This window comes from Leptodactylus fuscus, chromosome 3 (assembly GCF_031893055.1).
Source record: "Leptodactylus fuscus isolate aLepFus1 chromosome 3, aLepFus1.hap2, whole genome shotgun sequence".
Taxonomy (NCBI): domain Eukaryota; kingdom Metazoa; phylum Chordata; class Amphibia; order Anura; family Leptodactylidae; genus Leptodactylus; species Leptodactylus fuscus.
Window position 1 is genome coordinate 143,018,492 of NC_134267.1, and position 14,179 is coordinate 143,032,670.

The following is a 14,179-nucleotide window of genomic DNA, read 5'->3' on the forward strand; positions in this document are numbered from 1 at the left end:
ATACATTTTTATTTTTCAGTTTACAGAGCAGTGTGAAGCCTTCATTTTTGCAGGACAAATTGTACTTCTTAAAGGGGTATTCCCACGTCGCATACTCACCAGTCTTCACTGCTGTAAAATCTTCTTTCTTCCTGGTTTCTTGCATCATTTGGTGGGCGGGGTTTCACATGCAACCTGCAGTTTAGCTCCGCCCCAAAATTAGCAGAAGAAATTAAAGCAGCTCCTCTCCTCTATCTGAGTGCAGGGAGGTAGGTCTCGTGGTGTAGACACAGGAATAGCTAGATACACCGGCTGGCTCCTGTGCACTTAGCCCCTCCTCCCTCCCCCTTGACAGCAGGCAGATACATCACTTGACTTTTGAGCAGATAAGTCAAGGGCTGTTTCAACAATGAATTGAATAAAGTAAGATAGTGGACAAACAAAGTAGTTTTGCTGAAGCAGTGTATTTAGGAAAAGTCTTACATCCACATTAACAAGCAGTATAGATAGGATCCTTGTGATGGGACAACCCCTTTAAGTGTACTATCTGATATTCCATATGAAGTACTGAGGAACTGAGAAAAAAAAATCTGAATGGGTTGGAATTAAGAGAAAAAATATATGTCTGAAATTTTCTTACAGGCTTTGTTTTTACAGCATTCACTGTGCAGCCAAATGACGTCACATATTCTATTCTATCACAGGCTGCTAAGTCCGTCAAGACAATGGATCTCGTTCCTAGGGTTGGCGATCCACCCTAAAATGATGGCTTTAGGTTTAATCCTTGCAATCAGCTCCCAAGCTGCTGCCATATTGAAACACCAGACATCCACATCAGGTAAAGGTAAAAGGAATCTGCCACCAGGGTGAAACATAATAAACCAGTAACATAGTCAGATACATTCAGATGAGCCTGACCTAACACCTTTACCCCCTCCCCCCCCCTCATTAAAATTAATCTCTCCGTTGCTTAGATATTAATTTTACAATATGCCCATTACCAATCTGGAGCGACTCTATTGCTCCACACTGCCACGCTCCACATTGCTTTAATACACCCTCTTTCTCCCTCCATTATTTGAGTGACAGGGCCAGGGCATTTACACTGGCATATTAGAGAAGTGTGTTTGGAGCAAAGCAGCTGCCCTCAGTGCTCCAGATGATAATTTGCATACTGTGAAATAAATTAATATCTCAGCAACGGAGGCATGAATTTTCATGGGGATAAAAGTTACATTCAGTGAAGTCTGACATATCTTACTGTGAAGCTGGTTTAATATGTTTCATCCTTTTTACAGACTCCCTTTAAACAGGCCTTAGATCTTAGATTTCAGTCAGAATATCTCACCGATTCCACTATAACCACTCAACATCTGCTGTCAAGAAAAATAAGCTTTCTTCTGGTTGGAAATTTACCTACCAGACCTTTTATTTCCCTCCAAAAAAAAGAGTGCTAGGTATATAGCTCTGCTGATTTTTCACCCACAGTTCCAGGCGGGAAAATGGGATTTTTTTTCTCGCTTATTTCACTGGGAGACACAGCAACATGGGATGTCCTAATGCAGTCCCGGGGGGTAGGAATTACACAGCCATGCAAACAACCTAGTGAAGAGCAGCTTGCAGAACCTTATGACCCAAACTGGCATCAGCAAAAGCCACAGAATAGATCTGGTAGAACATGATGAAAGTGGCCCAGGTGACAGCCTTGCAGACTTGGCTGATGCCTGATGCTAAACAGCCCAGGAGGCACGGACAGCTTTAGTGGAATGAGCCATCTCATGGAAAGGTACATCCCTACCCTTAAGCCGATAGGCCTCCTTGATCGCAGACTGGATCCATCTGGAGATGGAAGCAGGCAGGTCTTTGTAAGGGCCCTCAGGAAGGACGAACAAGGTGTTTGAATGACGAAAAGGGTCAGTGAGACACAAGTAGACCCGATTTGCCAACTATATACCTCATCCCGTGACATCACCCCTGCTCTACTACAGAATTCCAGTGACTGTCTCTCTGCTGTCTCTAACATCATGTCTTCTCTTTATCTGAAATTGAATCTTTCAAAAACTGAACTTCTTGTGTTCCTTCTATCTTCTTACCGACCTAACCCTGATATCTTAATTTCTATCTGTGGCCTTACTATTACATCAAAGTGGCATGCCAGCTCTCTTGGGGTAGTATTTGATTCAGATTTCACCTTTACCCTACATAGACACTTGCCTGCTCTTGCCACCTGAACCTCAAAAACATCTCTAGAATTCACCCTTTTCTCACTGTGGAAACATCAGAAACCCTCATTGTTGCTCTGATTCTCTCTCATCTTCACTATTGAATTTCTCTTCTAATTGGGCTTCCTCTTATTAAACTCTCCCCACTACAATCTGTCCAGAATGCAGACGCCAGACAAATATTTCTGTCAAACCAGTACACAGATGCATGTACCTTGCGTCAGTCGATATTTGGTTGCCCATCCATCACAGAATACAATGTAAAATTATCACTTTGACCGACAAATCCATCCATAGCGGTGCGCTCCCCTTATCTTCTCTTTTGTCACTGTTTACCACCCTAATCGTCCTTCCCGGTCTGCCAATGACTTTAGACTTTCATCCTCTTTTTTCCCGAACATCCCACTCCCGTCTTCAAGACTTTTCTCGAGCTGCACCAGTGCTCTGGAACACTTTACCCCAGACAATCCGATTAATTCCCAACTACAACAGCTTCAAAACTGCCCTAAAATCACATCTGTTTGGTCAGGCTTATCACATGACCTGATCACCATGTAGTGTGCAGAAGTGTAGAACACAATAACTCTTTTTATCCTTGCTCCTCTGTTCCTCAGATCCTGTCCTCTCCATCTAGAAGTTGCACTGCACTACTTGCATTTAGTATCTGTTTATTCAAAGATACTGGCTGGTTGTCCTGGAAAGAGGCTTCATCAGAGAGGCCTGCCTGGACCTGCTTGGCCCAGGATATGCAGGCCTTGCAGACCCAAGAGGCAGCGAAGAAAGGCCGCAGAGAGGAGCCAGTCGCTGTGAAGGCCGCTTTGGCAAGAGAATCCACCTCCTTGTGTGAGGGATCACTGACAAAGGCGGAGTCTACTAAAGGCAGAATAGTATCCTTGGAGAGCCTAGCCACTGCAGGGTCCACCACAGGAGGCTCTGACCACTTGGAGATACATTGGTTTGGGAAGGGAAAGAGAACATCCGACTTCCTAGTAGAAGACAGAAAAATGATCTGGGTGAAGCCAGGGTTCCTTCACGATATGATCAAATGCCCGATGCGTAAGGAGACATGAGTACCAACAGTCAGCTTTTTATTCTCCTAGTGTTAGACTCCTAGTGGCTGGATCTATACCCAGTGAAATAAGTGAGAAATTAGCAGCTTATCTGACCCATATCAATATATATCACATATTGTTACATTATTTTACTCAACCTTGTTTTAAGAAATGAATGTTTGCTTACAGCATTCAGAGTGAATAAGCTATACTTAAAATGGAGCAAGTCAATGACTGTTCTGTATCCACCCTGAAATGTGGGTGTATACATTCATAGCTGTTTTGACTGGTATAGTAAAAGCAATTGTTTTCAACTGAGTTTACATTGTTTTCTGAATAATAGAGCAATGAAGTGTTTACAGAAAACAGTGTGCTATACATCTTCTTCATTAGCTAAGATGATCTAACAGACAAGACATAAATAATGGTGTTCCATAGAACCCAACAATAACTATTTTTACATTATACAGCAGTTCACAGATGTACTCCCACCTTGTACTGTGTCGCTACAGGTGTTCAGGTAGGTTAACTGTGCATGGAGTCCCAAGCTAAACCCATTGGCACAGGCATTTACACAGGAAGCCTCAAGAGGGAGCTGGACCCACGAAGAGCTGTCATACAGGCCAGGCATCCTATTACTGTTGAGAAAAAAATGTTACAGTGTAGCATAGATATAGGTAACAATCATATAAAGTTCACATGACTGTCATTACAGTCCATGATGGATGAGAAAAATGGACTTCAATGGGAATAGAGTGACTGATGTAGACCCAGATGGAGCCCCTCTGCATCAGTCATTCTATGGCAGATGGACTACGGACTGCATAGACAGTCATGTGAACTTAGCCAAACAGGTAATAAATAAAATACATATAAGAATCATATTCTTGCGTAACATCTTAATGAGACTATAAACCTCAAATAAGTATTTCCTTTGTATTCTCAATTATATTTTGTTCATGGCAGCACAGATTTGGTTAGTGGAATTTCCTGGCTAGGACCATATGCTTTTCCAGGGTGTAGCCTTTACATGTCTTTGGTATCCTAGCTGCACAGTGATGAGGAACAGCGTTTCCATGAGATCTGTTCCGCAGTTGGTTATGTTTACAAGTGGATTAATCATTTATCTAGAGCTTTAATACACACACAGAGATGATAGAGTGCAGACCACCTTTCCAGTGCTCCAGAGCTGTCACCGTGACTCTAAATAAAGCAAAGCCTCCACCCAATACAGGACGACCGACGAGAATAAATGTTACATTTTTAACCAAGAACACCATTTATGATATGAATTGATTTTCTTTTCACTACTTTGAGTCAGAATATATCAGAATGTCCACCTTCTACTGTTATAACTGCTGATGCCCATGGATTTCCTCTCCAGGACGCAGGAGTTAGTCTGTATTCATCCTAAATGAAATCCCTGATTCTTTCACTGAAGATAAATCAGAATCTGTACTGTATTCTACTAGGCATTTGTCACTAGTAGTGCTTCACTAGAATGATGTGCACAGTCCTATACATTTTGAACACAGGGGATTTTATTATAAATAAATAGTTACAATATTTCTTTCAGAAAACCTAAAAAAAACAAAAACCCCACAACAGTACATTACAATGTTATGCTAAAACAATGGGAACCAATTTTGGGCAAGAACTTAGTCTGGGATCCTCTCTACTGTACTTTTGCCCCATTTGAAAAATTAAAGTTCCTACTTGTACTTTATTGTATTCTGCCTCTAATGCTGCTATTTTTTTGCCTCTTATTCCTCTATATTCCACCTTTTAGGCTAAGGCCCCACTTTGTTGAAACAAAGTATTTTTGGTGCATATTTTGCTGCTTTTTTTTTTTGAGCCAAAGCCAGGAGTTTATTTGACAGAAGAGAAATATCTAAGAGATTCCTTTATAATTTCCATTCCTTTTCAAGCCACTCGTGTGGTTCCGCAACATGGGGCTTTAGCCTTAGGGTGCATTCACACTGAGTAAACGCTAGCTTATTCTGAACGTAAAACACGTTCAGAATAAGCGGCGTCTAAAGCAGCTCCATTCATTTCTATGGCAGCGGGGATACGAGCGCTCCCCATAGAAATGAATGGGCTGCTTCTTTCACTCCGTGCAGTCCCATTGAAGTGAATGGGAAGTGCCGGCGTATACGGCAAGCTCTGCTCATGCCGGAGCGTACACGCCGGCACTCCCCATTCACTTCAATGGGACTGCACGGAGTGAAAGAAGCAGCCCATTCATTTCTATGGGGAGCGCTCGTATCCCCGCTGCCATAGAAATGAATGGAGCTGCTTTAGACGCTGCTTATTCTGAACGTGTTTTACGTTCAGAATAAGCTAGCGTTTACTCAGTGTGAATTCACCCTTACTCTGTCTTTCTGCCACTTATCCTGCTTTTCACCACTGTAATGTGCCTCTTGCACTTGCAGACTTGTGCTGTCTTCATTGGTAGATTGGTCCTATGGGTGATGTAGTTCAGTACAGAGGAAGCTTTAAAGAGATTCTACAATAAATACATGTAGGAATAGCCTTAAGAAAGGCTATTCTTCTCTTACCTTTATTATTCTAATCTGCGCTGCTGTTCCTGAGGAATTTCTTTCTTCATTATACAAATTAGTTTTCTTGCAGCACTGGGGGAGTTTCCCAGTGCTGCTCGAAAACTCTCCAGCAACGGCCTCTGTTTTTCTTCTTCACCTCTTCTTTTGCGCTCCTCTTCTCCTGGTCCAAAAGCAAATGTCTGTCAGCCATTTTCCTTTGGCCAAACAGGAGAGGAAAATGGCTGATGGACATGTGCAGTCGGCGCTTTTGAACAAAGAGAAGAGTAGCGCGAGAGAAGAGGCAGTGAAGAAGACAGAGGCTGCTGCTGGAGAGTTTTCAAGCAGCACTGAGAACGCCCCCAGTGCAGTGAGAAAACTCATTTGCATAAGGAAGAAAAAAAAAAGTTCCTCAGGAGCAGTGGTACAGATCAGAATAATAAAGGTAAGAGAAGAATAGCCTTTCTTAAGTCTATTCCTATGTGTATTAATTGTAAAAAAAAAGGGTATTGTAATGATAGAATTCCTTTAATATTAAAGGGGTTATCCCACAAAGTCAAGTCCACTGTCCTGCTCCACATTTAAACTGAGCAGGACTAATGGTGGTCAATGTTCCCGTACTTTAATGAAAGCACCGAAGATAGCAGATTGCTGTATTTTGCCTGCTCCGACTGAAGTGGGAGCTCTGACCACCACCACCACTTCTGCCCTCATTCAGCCTGGCTGTGCTCCGGTCAAATGTGGAGCATAACAAAAGTTCTGCAGACTTTCCTTCATGGGACAACCCCTTTAAAGAGCACCTCCAAGACTACATTTCCCAGGGGACTTCAAATAACTTATAAGAGCCAATAAGCTTCCAGAGCAAGTACTTCTCAATCTTGCCTTGGATTCTGCCGCTGATTCAGTTCATATTGTACATCACAGTGGCTTCATTGTGACTGATTCTGCAATGTCTAACCTGCTGCTAACTCTCCCCTTGTGTGTTCCCAGCCTTAGGCTAAGGCCCCATGTATTTGGCCACAGCGAAAAAGCACTGCAGGAAAAACCCACGGTGGAAATGCACCAGTTTCTCCTGCAGAGCTTTTCACAGAAAGTCTGCAGAGGTTTCCTCTGTGAACATTCTCCTTTAATTATATCTATAGGGAAAACTCAGCATTTCCGTAGGTACAATTGACATGTCGAGATTTCCAAAACCGCAGCATTTCTGTTGCACGTATTTTTCTGCAATGTTTGGATGGGGTTTGATAAAATCCATCAACTTTTCAGGGACTATAAAACGCCACAGAATATCCACCACGTGCAGGAACTGTAAAATGTCAGGAACTGTAATATTTCCATCCCTGACTTTTTTGGGATATTATGTACATATACCACTGAAAAAAGAAGAATATGATCAGGAAGCAAAACTATCATACCATAATGTATATGGTGTATGATATAGCATATATTCTTACATATTACTTACATTTCCTTATTAAATCTATAGGGATAATGCAAGTGTTTCTGCAGGTAAAGTTGACATGACGGATTTTGAGATGGAACCGCACATGCAAATCTTCCTGCCACTGATAGAAAGATTTCCTACTCTCATTCACTTTAGTGGGGAGTTCGGGCAGTATCCGCTTTTTATTTTTTGATGTTAGCTGATTTTTTCAGCTAGAGGAAAATAAAGCATCTGTCTCCTGTTGAATTTAATGGGAGGTGGAATTTCTGCTGTGTGAATGTACCTTTAGAGGCTGTTCAGACGGGTTGGATCAGCTGTTGATTTTTTGTTTTGGATTTTGCTGAGGAAATGGATGACACTTCTGTAAAATCAGCAGGCTCATATTTCCTCATTGGTTGATGGTTCTATTTATTTTTTTTATTTTTTTTTTGTTACCAATTTCATTGCATTTTTGGGGAAAAGTCTAAAATTATGTAACATCCATCCATCTACAAACTGCTATGATGTGCAGAATACACATCTGTGTGGATGACATTTCATTTATTTTGCTGGGACTGTCAAATACTAAAGCAACAGTGGAAAACTGCAGTGGATCTGATCTGTGTGGACGGATCCTAAAAGATAGAAGTTGAAAACAACCCAGAATTTGATGGGACAGCAGCATGGGTCAATTGGTACTTGACATTTGCCCTCCCTGAACTAGGCATACTCCATATTTATGAATGTGAAAAACTGGCCAGGGTGTGAAGAATGTTACCCAGTTTCAAAAAAAAAAAAAAAAAAAAGTCACCAGAAAACAGTTAAATATCTTTGCAATATTAGTTTTTGGTGGAAAACTAATAGCAGGTTGTAGCACAGCTTATGTGCCAGCAAAGCAAATCTCGCCAGAAAGATCCTAAACATTATGTAGCATTAAATATGCATTAGCTCTATTGTGCTGGTATTGATAGGGGAACATGTTGGATGCTGCAGCTCCTGGCTAAACAGAGAAAGTTGATCCATCTCCCATCACAAAGCTTTATAACAAACCCAAACCTCTGCTTGGAAACAACCACAACCTCAAAATATTACACAGGCATGTTACTAAGGAAAAAAAACATCCAAAAGTACAAAACAGAAACCACCCAATACTATGGCAGCCAAGTGTGGTAAAAGCAGAGTGGGACCTGTGGCAAACACCCATTACTTGCCCATTCTGACCAGGGCACAAGTAATATGCCAATCCTTGCCACACTGAAATTACATTGTTATGCCATAAACCTAAATGCTACTTACCAAGATGGATCAGGTCACAGACAGCAAGCTGGGTACAGTGGAGGTGTAACATAGAACTAGCTACTAACAACTTTTTATTTCTTGTGGATAAGACAGGCGCAAGTCATTTGCCACAGTATCTGCCCCTCCACCCCTAGAGAGTCCCAGGGGATAAGTGGTCAGCAACACCTGCAGAGCATCACACCTCCATGTACTCAGGCTGGAGTGACCACCCCTGGCAGCAGCAGCCCCTCACCCACCTCCAGCTCTTACTATGCTCACATCACTATCTAGACTGCAGAGCTGCACTGGCTAGGATGGCTAGTCCCAGGTAACAGTCAACCTAAACTGCCAGGCAGGACACAAGGGGTCCAAGCCCATCCTGAGACAGTGTCTCCTCCATCACCTCAGTGAGACGTCCCTGGGACGGTGCCAGCACTGCAGAGAGGAGCGGCCGCTTGGAAGTGAGGAGGGTGCGGTCTGTGCTTCCCTCAGCTGCCTCCTCAGCAGTGAGCGGGTCGGTGTCCGCCGTGCTGTGCGCTCTCGCTGCCTCCCTGCTGTCCGGGTGCTCCGGGTGCCGGCACCTCCTCCTCTCCCTCCCTGTCTCCTCCCTCTCTGGCTCTGGCCTGGCAGCTGTGGAGATGGGGCAGTCAGGACTTGCTCTACTTCGTCAGCCCTTTCCTACCTGAGCTCTCTGCGGGACCTACAGCTGTGAAAGTCTAGTCACGAACCACAGCCCTATGACTGGCCCTAGCCCTCAGGTAGAAGCCATACAGTAATGTGTCTGCTGGGAGTTGGGGGATGAAGGCTGCTTCCTCTGCTTGCTCACATCTGATTTAGGCTATGGCCCCACGTTGCTGAAATGCAGCTTTTTTTGTTGCGGTTTTTTGAGCCGAAACCAGGAGTGGATTGGGAAGAAGATAGAAGTACAAGACCTTCCTATAGATTTCCCATTCCTTTTGCAGCCGTTCTAGACTTTGGCTCAAAAAAAATGGCACAAAATCTGCTACAAAAAAAAGCTGTGTTGCCCCACGTTGCGGAAACGCAGCTTTTTTTGTTGCAGATTTTGCCACTTTTTTTTTTTTTTTTTTTTGAGCCAAAGCCAAGAGTGGCTACAAAAGGAGTGGAAAATATCTAGGAAGTTTTTATACTTCAATCTTCTGCTCAATCCACTCTTGTCCTTGGCTTAAAAACCGCAACAAAATCTGCAACAAAAAAAGCTGTGTTTCTGCAATGTGGGGCCTCAGCCTTAGGCCGGGGCCCCACGGGACGTAAATGCCGCAATTTGCCCACAGTGGAGACGCTGCGGGAAAAATCGCGGCGTTGTACAGTGCAGGCAAAGTGGATGGGATTCATGCAAATCCCATCCCCACTTTGCAGAACAGATCGCATCGTGGACATGCTGCAATTTGCAAAGCCTTTGCGGCTTTGCAAATCGTAGCATGTCAATTATATCTACAGAAACGCCAGTGGCTTTCCCGTAGATATAATGTTAAGAGAAAGTCTGCAGAGGAAAACTCTGCAAACTTTAACTTAAAAGTACTGCAGAAAGAACCGCAATGTGTTCACGCAGTGGTTCTTTCTGCAGCGCTTTAGCGCTGCGATTACGGCCCGTGTGGCCTTAGCCTTAAGTGGGTTTTTTTTCCCCACTGGAGGTCCAGTTCAGATAGAAGTTTTCTTTGTTTTTGTGTTTTAGCGGTATTTTTATACGTTGTGTGTCTTGGTAATTCTAAATATACCAGAGAAAAATGGAAGGCTAGAAAAAATATAATACCTCAAGTTATGAAACAATCCCCTGAAAATAAAAAGTCCAGCACTTAGCCAACTGCGCATGCCCGCGGCCATAGTTCCGACGCCACAATCGCAGTCGGCTCTACTAGTGTCTCACTGGCAGAGCCAACTGCGCAGGCGTTGGAGGTGACACCGAAGAAAGACGAAGAAAGAAGGGGAGGATCCAGCAGAAGATAAAGGCGTCGCAGGATTCTGTTTTCAAGCAGCAGTGGGGATGCCCCCATCGCATTTCCAGTGCTGGGGCCCACCCCATCACTGCGAGAGAACTAATTTGCATACCGGTAAAAACCGGTATTTCTAAGGAACGGCGCAGCGGAGATCACATCTAAAGGTAAGAGACAAATAACCTTTCTAAGGGCTATTCCGATGTCTTATCTACGAAAAAAAGTTTTTAATGGTAGAATCCCTTTAAGCTGAGTTCACACTGAGTTTTTTGGACCAGATTTTGACGTGGAAACCACCTCAGAATCTATCTCCAAAAACCGCCTCCCGTGGCTAGTTGCGACTGCATCGGCATCCAGTCATGGCATTAGGCCGAAATGAATGGGCCTAGTCGGGAGGAAGTCTCATGCTGCGGATACTGCGGCTGATTCAGCCGCGGAATCCATGGCCAGATAGGGCAGCTCACTTCTTTTTGCGCGAGAGGGAAGAAATGCTAGCGGAAAAAAGAAGTGAACGGCTCCCATTCAAGTCAATGGGAAGCGATATTTGGAGCCAGATTCTGAGACAGATTCCACATCAAAATCCTGTCTAAAAAGCCCCGTGTGAACTCAGTATTAACCTTTCACACCACCTTCTGAGAGGCTCTTTTCATTTTCTGCAACCAAACATCCGCCCTGCAACAAGATTGTGGGAGCCAGCTGATTGGCATCTGAATACTCCCAAGTCTGCCAATGCCATGTTGCTATTGCGTAACATAGCTATTTTTCCATAAACTGTAATACATGTAATCTATGATTTAATCTAATTAAAGCTTGCTCATTCTCCCTGAGGCAGGGGCTAAAACAAGTTTAAAACAAAAGTTAAAAATAAATAAATTAAATAAAAATTTCAAATCTGATAACTTATTTTTTTATTTTTCTATTGCTAGATTTACTATTGTGGTTTCAACTTGTCAGGCAAGTGGGCGTGACTTATCAGGAACATATCTTAAATGTGCCAATATTTTGGAATAATATTCTGGCCCAAAGCAAGCCCAACTAGAATAGGTGGTATAAACTTAAACTAGGTCTAAAGATACACCAGATTTATCATCCAGCTTCAGCCATCACAATAAATCTGGCACAATTTCAGACACAAATTTAGTTAACTATTACTAAATGTGGTCACAATGAATCAGTCTTTGGTGAGATGTCTTTCCTTATCGAGTCTTTGGAGAGATATGTGTCACCCTTTAAAAGGATTGTCCGACATATATCTTTAACTAGCAGGAGGGCACGGCATTGCATGGGTATATTTCATTTTTTGTTTGTGTAGTGGCCGCATAAGAATTGTGAAGTTTTGCACTGGTGTATTTTGTATGTGGTTTGTGTGTGTGTCCATAAGCGTCATGTGATCATGTGTATCTCAGTTTGGATATCAGTGAAAAACCTGTGAGCGGTTGTAATGGAGACCTGGAGTAAAGCTGTCTGTATGTGACCTTGTGTAACAGTGCCATCCAGAGTGCTCTGCCCCTTTAAAGTTGACATACAGCAGTGAAGAAAAATGACTGGGTTTCTATGGAAACCTGGAGTAAAGTTCTGATGTGTGATACTGTATGCTGAGCCACGTATCTAATCCTCCGACGTGTGGTACCATGTGCAGAGCCGCATATCTAATCCTCCAGCATGTGTTACTGTGTGCTGAGCTGTGTATCTAATCCTCCGGTGTGTGGTACCATGTGCTGAGGTGAGCATCTAATCTTCCGGTGTGTGGTACCATGTGCTGAGGCATGTATCTAATCCTCCGGAGTGCGGTACCAAGTGCAGAACCGCGTATCTAATCCTTTTGCGTGTGGTACCATGTGCAGAGGTGCGTATCTAATCTTCCGGTGTGTGGTACTGTGTGCTATGGCATATATCTAATCCAGCGGTGTGTGGTACTGTGGACAGAGGCGCGTATCTAATCATCCGGTGTGTGGTACTGTGTGCTGAGGCACGTAACTAATTCTACAGCATGTGACACTGGGTGCAGAGACGCGTATCTCATTCTCTGGCATGTGGTACTGTGTGCTGAGCCGTGTATCTAATCCTCAGGTGTGTGGTACTGTGTGCTGTGCTGCGTATCTAGTCCTCTGATGCGTGTATCTCAGTTTGGATGTCAGTGTTGGATTGTGCATGTTGAGTGACTGTGTGTATGGCAGTTGGAGTATGCAGTTTGTATTGGCTAATGCAGGTTATTATATTGGGAATACTGTATCTCCGGAACGGTATGTCCGAAAGAGCTAAGGCCCGGTCTTGCGCCTCATCATGATTCAGGCCTATCTTCCACTGAACCATGTGGCTAAGCAGGAATCCACTCCAATTCATAGCTGGCATAGTTTACTGTTGTAATTTACATCCCAAAAGTGAATTGGATATGTCCCTTCCCTCTCATTCCCACTTTGAGAATATTGGTGAGGATGATGCAAAAATGCTAACCGCAACCATGAGTCACTAGTAGCATTAAAAACTTGCAGTCTTGCAAACTTGCCATCTTTTTCCCACCAAAAAAAGAGAAGATTCTTGGTAAACCTTCCCCAGAGTCTTCTTAATAGTAGTGGAGTCATTGCACTGCAAGAATTAAAGGGATCCTATTATTGGTTACCCTTTTTTTCTGACTAACATGTAGGAATAGCCTTAAAAAGGCTATTCTTCTCCTACCTTTAGATGTCTTCTGCCGCCGCCCGGTAAAAATTCAGGTTTTCTTCAGTATGCAAATCAGTTCTCTCACAGCACTGGGTGCTTCCCCAATGCTGCAAGAGAAATCTCCAGCGACGCTTCTATCTTCTTCTTGAATGCCTTCTCCCTGTGTATTCTTCCGTCCTGGGTTTCAATCTTCTGGGCATCGGGCCTCAGGCAGAGCCAACTGCACATGCCCCGCAGCCACAAGAAAATGGCCGCTGACACCAGCTTACAGTCAGCTCTGCCTGAGGCCTGATGGGAGAGCCAACTGTGCATGCCTAGAAGACTGAAACCCAGGACGGAAGTAGACACAGGGAGAGGACGTTCCAGAAGAAGATAGAGGCATTTCTGGAGAATTCTCTTGCAGCATTGGGGACACCCCCAGTGCTGTTTGAGCACTGAGGACCGCCCCCAGGGCTGTTAGAGAACTCATTTGCATACCGAAGAAAACCTGGATTTCTATTGAATGCGGCGCGGAGAAGACATCTAAAGGTAGGAGAAGAATAGCCTTTCTTAAGGCTATTCCTACATGTTAGTCAGAAAAAAAGGGTATCCATTGACAGGATCCCTTTAAGTACAGTATGCAGAATGCGATATACAATAAGGTGAAGGGTGTATCTGCTCTGAACCTGACTGCCTTATAACAAAGCTGTTCATGACGTTTTTGGCATAAACTGTGCAAAATAATTGCAGGCAACATTGTAGAAGCAAAGTATACATGTTTTCTCATCACTCATCAAAGTTGGAAAGTGACAGTGATAAAGATTTGTCAAAATGACAGATGAAAATACACCATATATGTGCAATTCACACCAACTGCTGCTCTTCTTCACTTAAACTGTTAGAAATTTTTTTAGCCCTACAGAAAAACAGCATTAAATTTGCTGCTGATCAGTAACAACGATAATGTTAGGCTGATTTATCGTAATGAACAAAAGATGTGTCAGCTCACCCACATGTCTTCCGGTATGAATGTCCGCAGATGTTGAGGTGTATTACCTCGGTAAGAAGCCTTAGAAAAAATGGAAGATGCATGGAA

The 14,179-nt window shown here is 43.4% G+C and overlaps 1 protein-coding gene across 1 annotated transcript in view; it reads right to left on the bottom strand.

The window, feature by feature from the left end:
- VWA5B2 (von Willebrand factor A domain containing 5B2) overlaps window positions 1–9,021 on the bottom strand; it is a 36,609-nt gene extending 27,588 nt beyond the window's left edge. The window contains exons 1-2 of the mRNA XM_075268452.1: window positions 8,895–9,021; window positions 3,746–3,891 (exon numbers count right to left, since the gene is read on the bottom strand). Of these exons, the coding sequence (XP_075124553.1) occupies window positions 3,746–3,884 (139 nt within the window). The 5' untranslated portion in view covers window positions 3,885–3,891; window positions 8,895–9,021. The remainder of the gene's footprint in view (window positions 1–3,745; window positions 3,892–8,894) is intronic.
- Window positions 9,022–14,179: the final 5,158 nt, after the last annotated feature.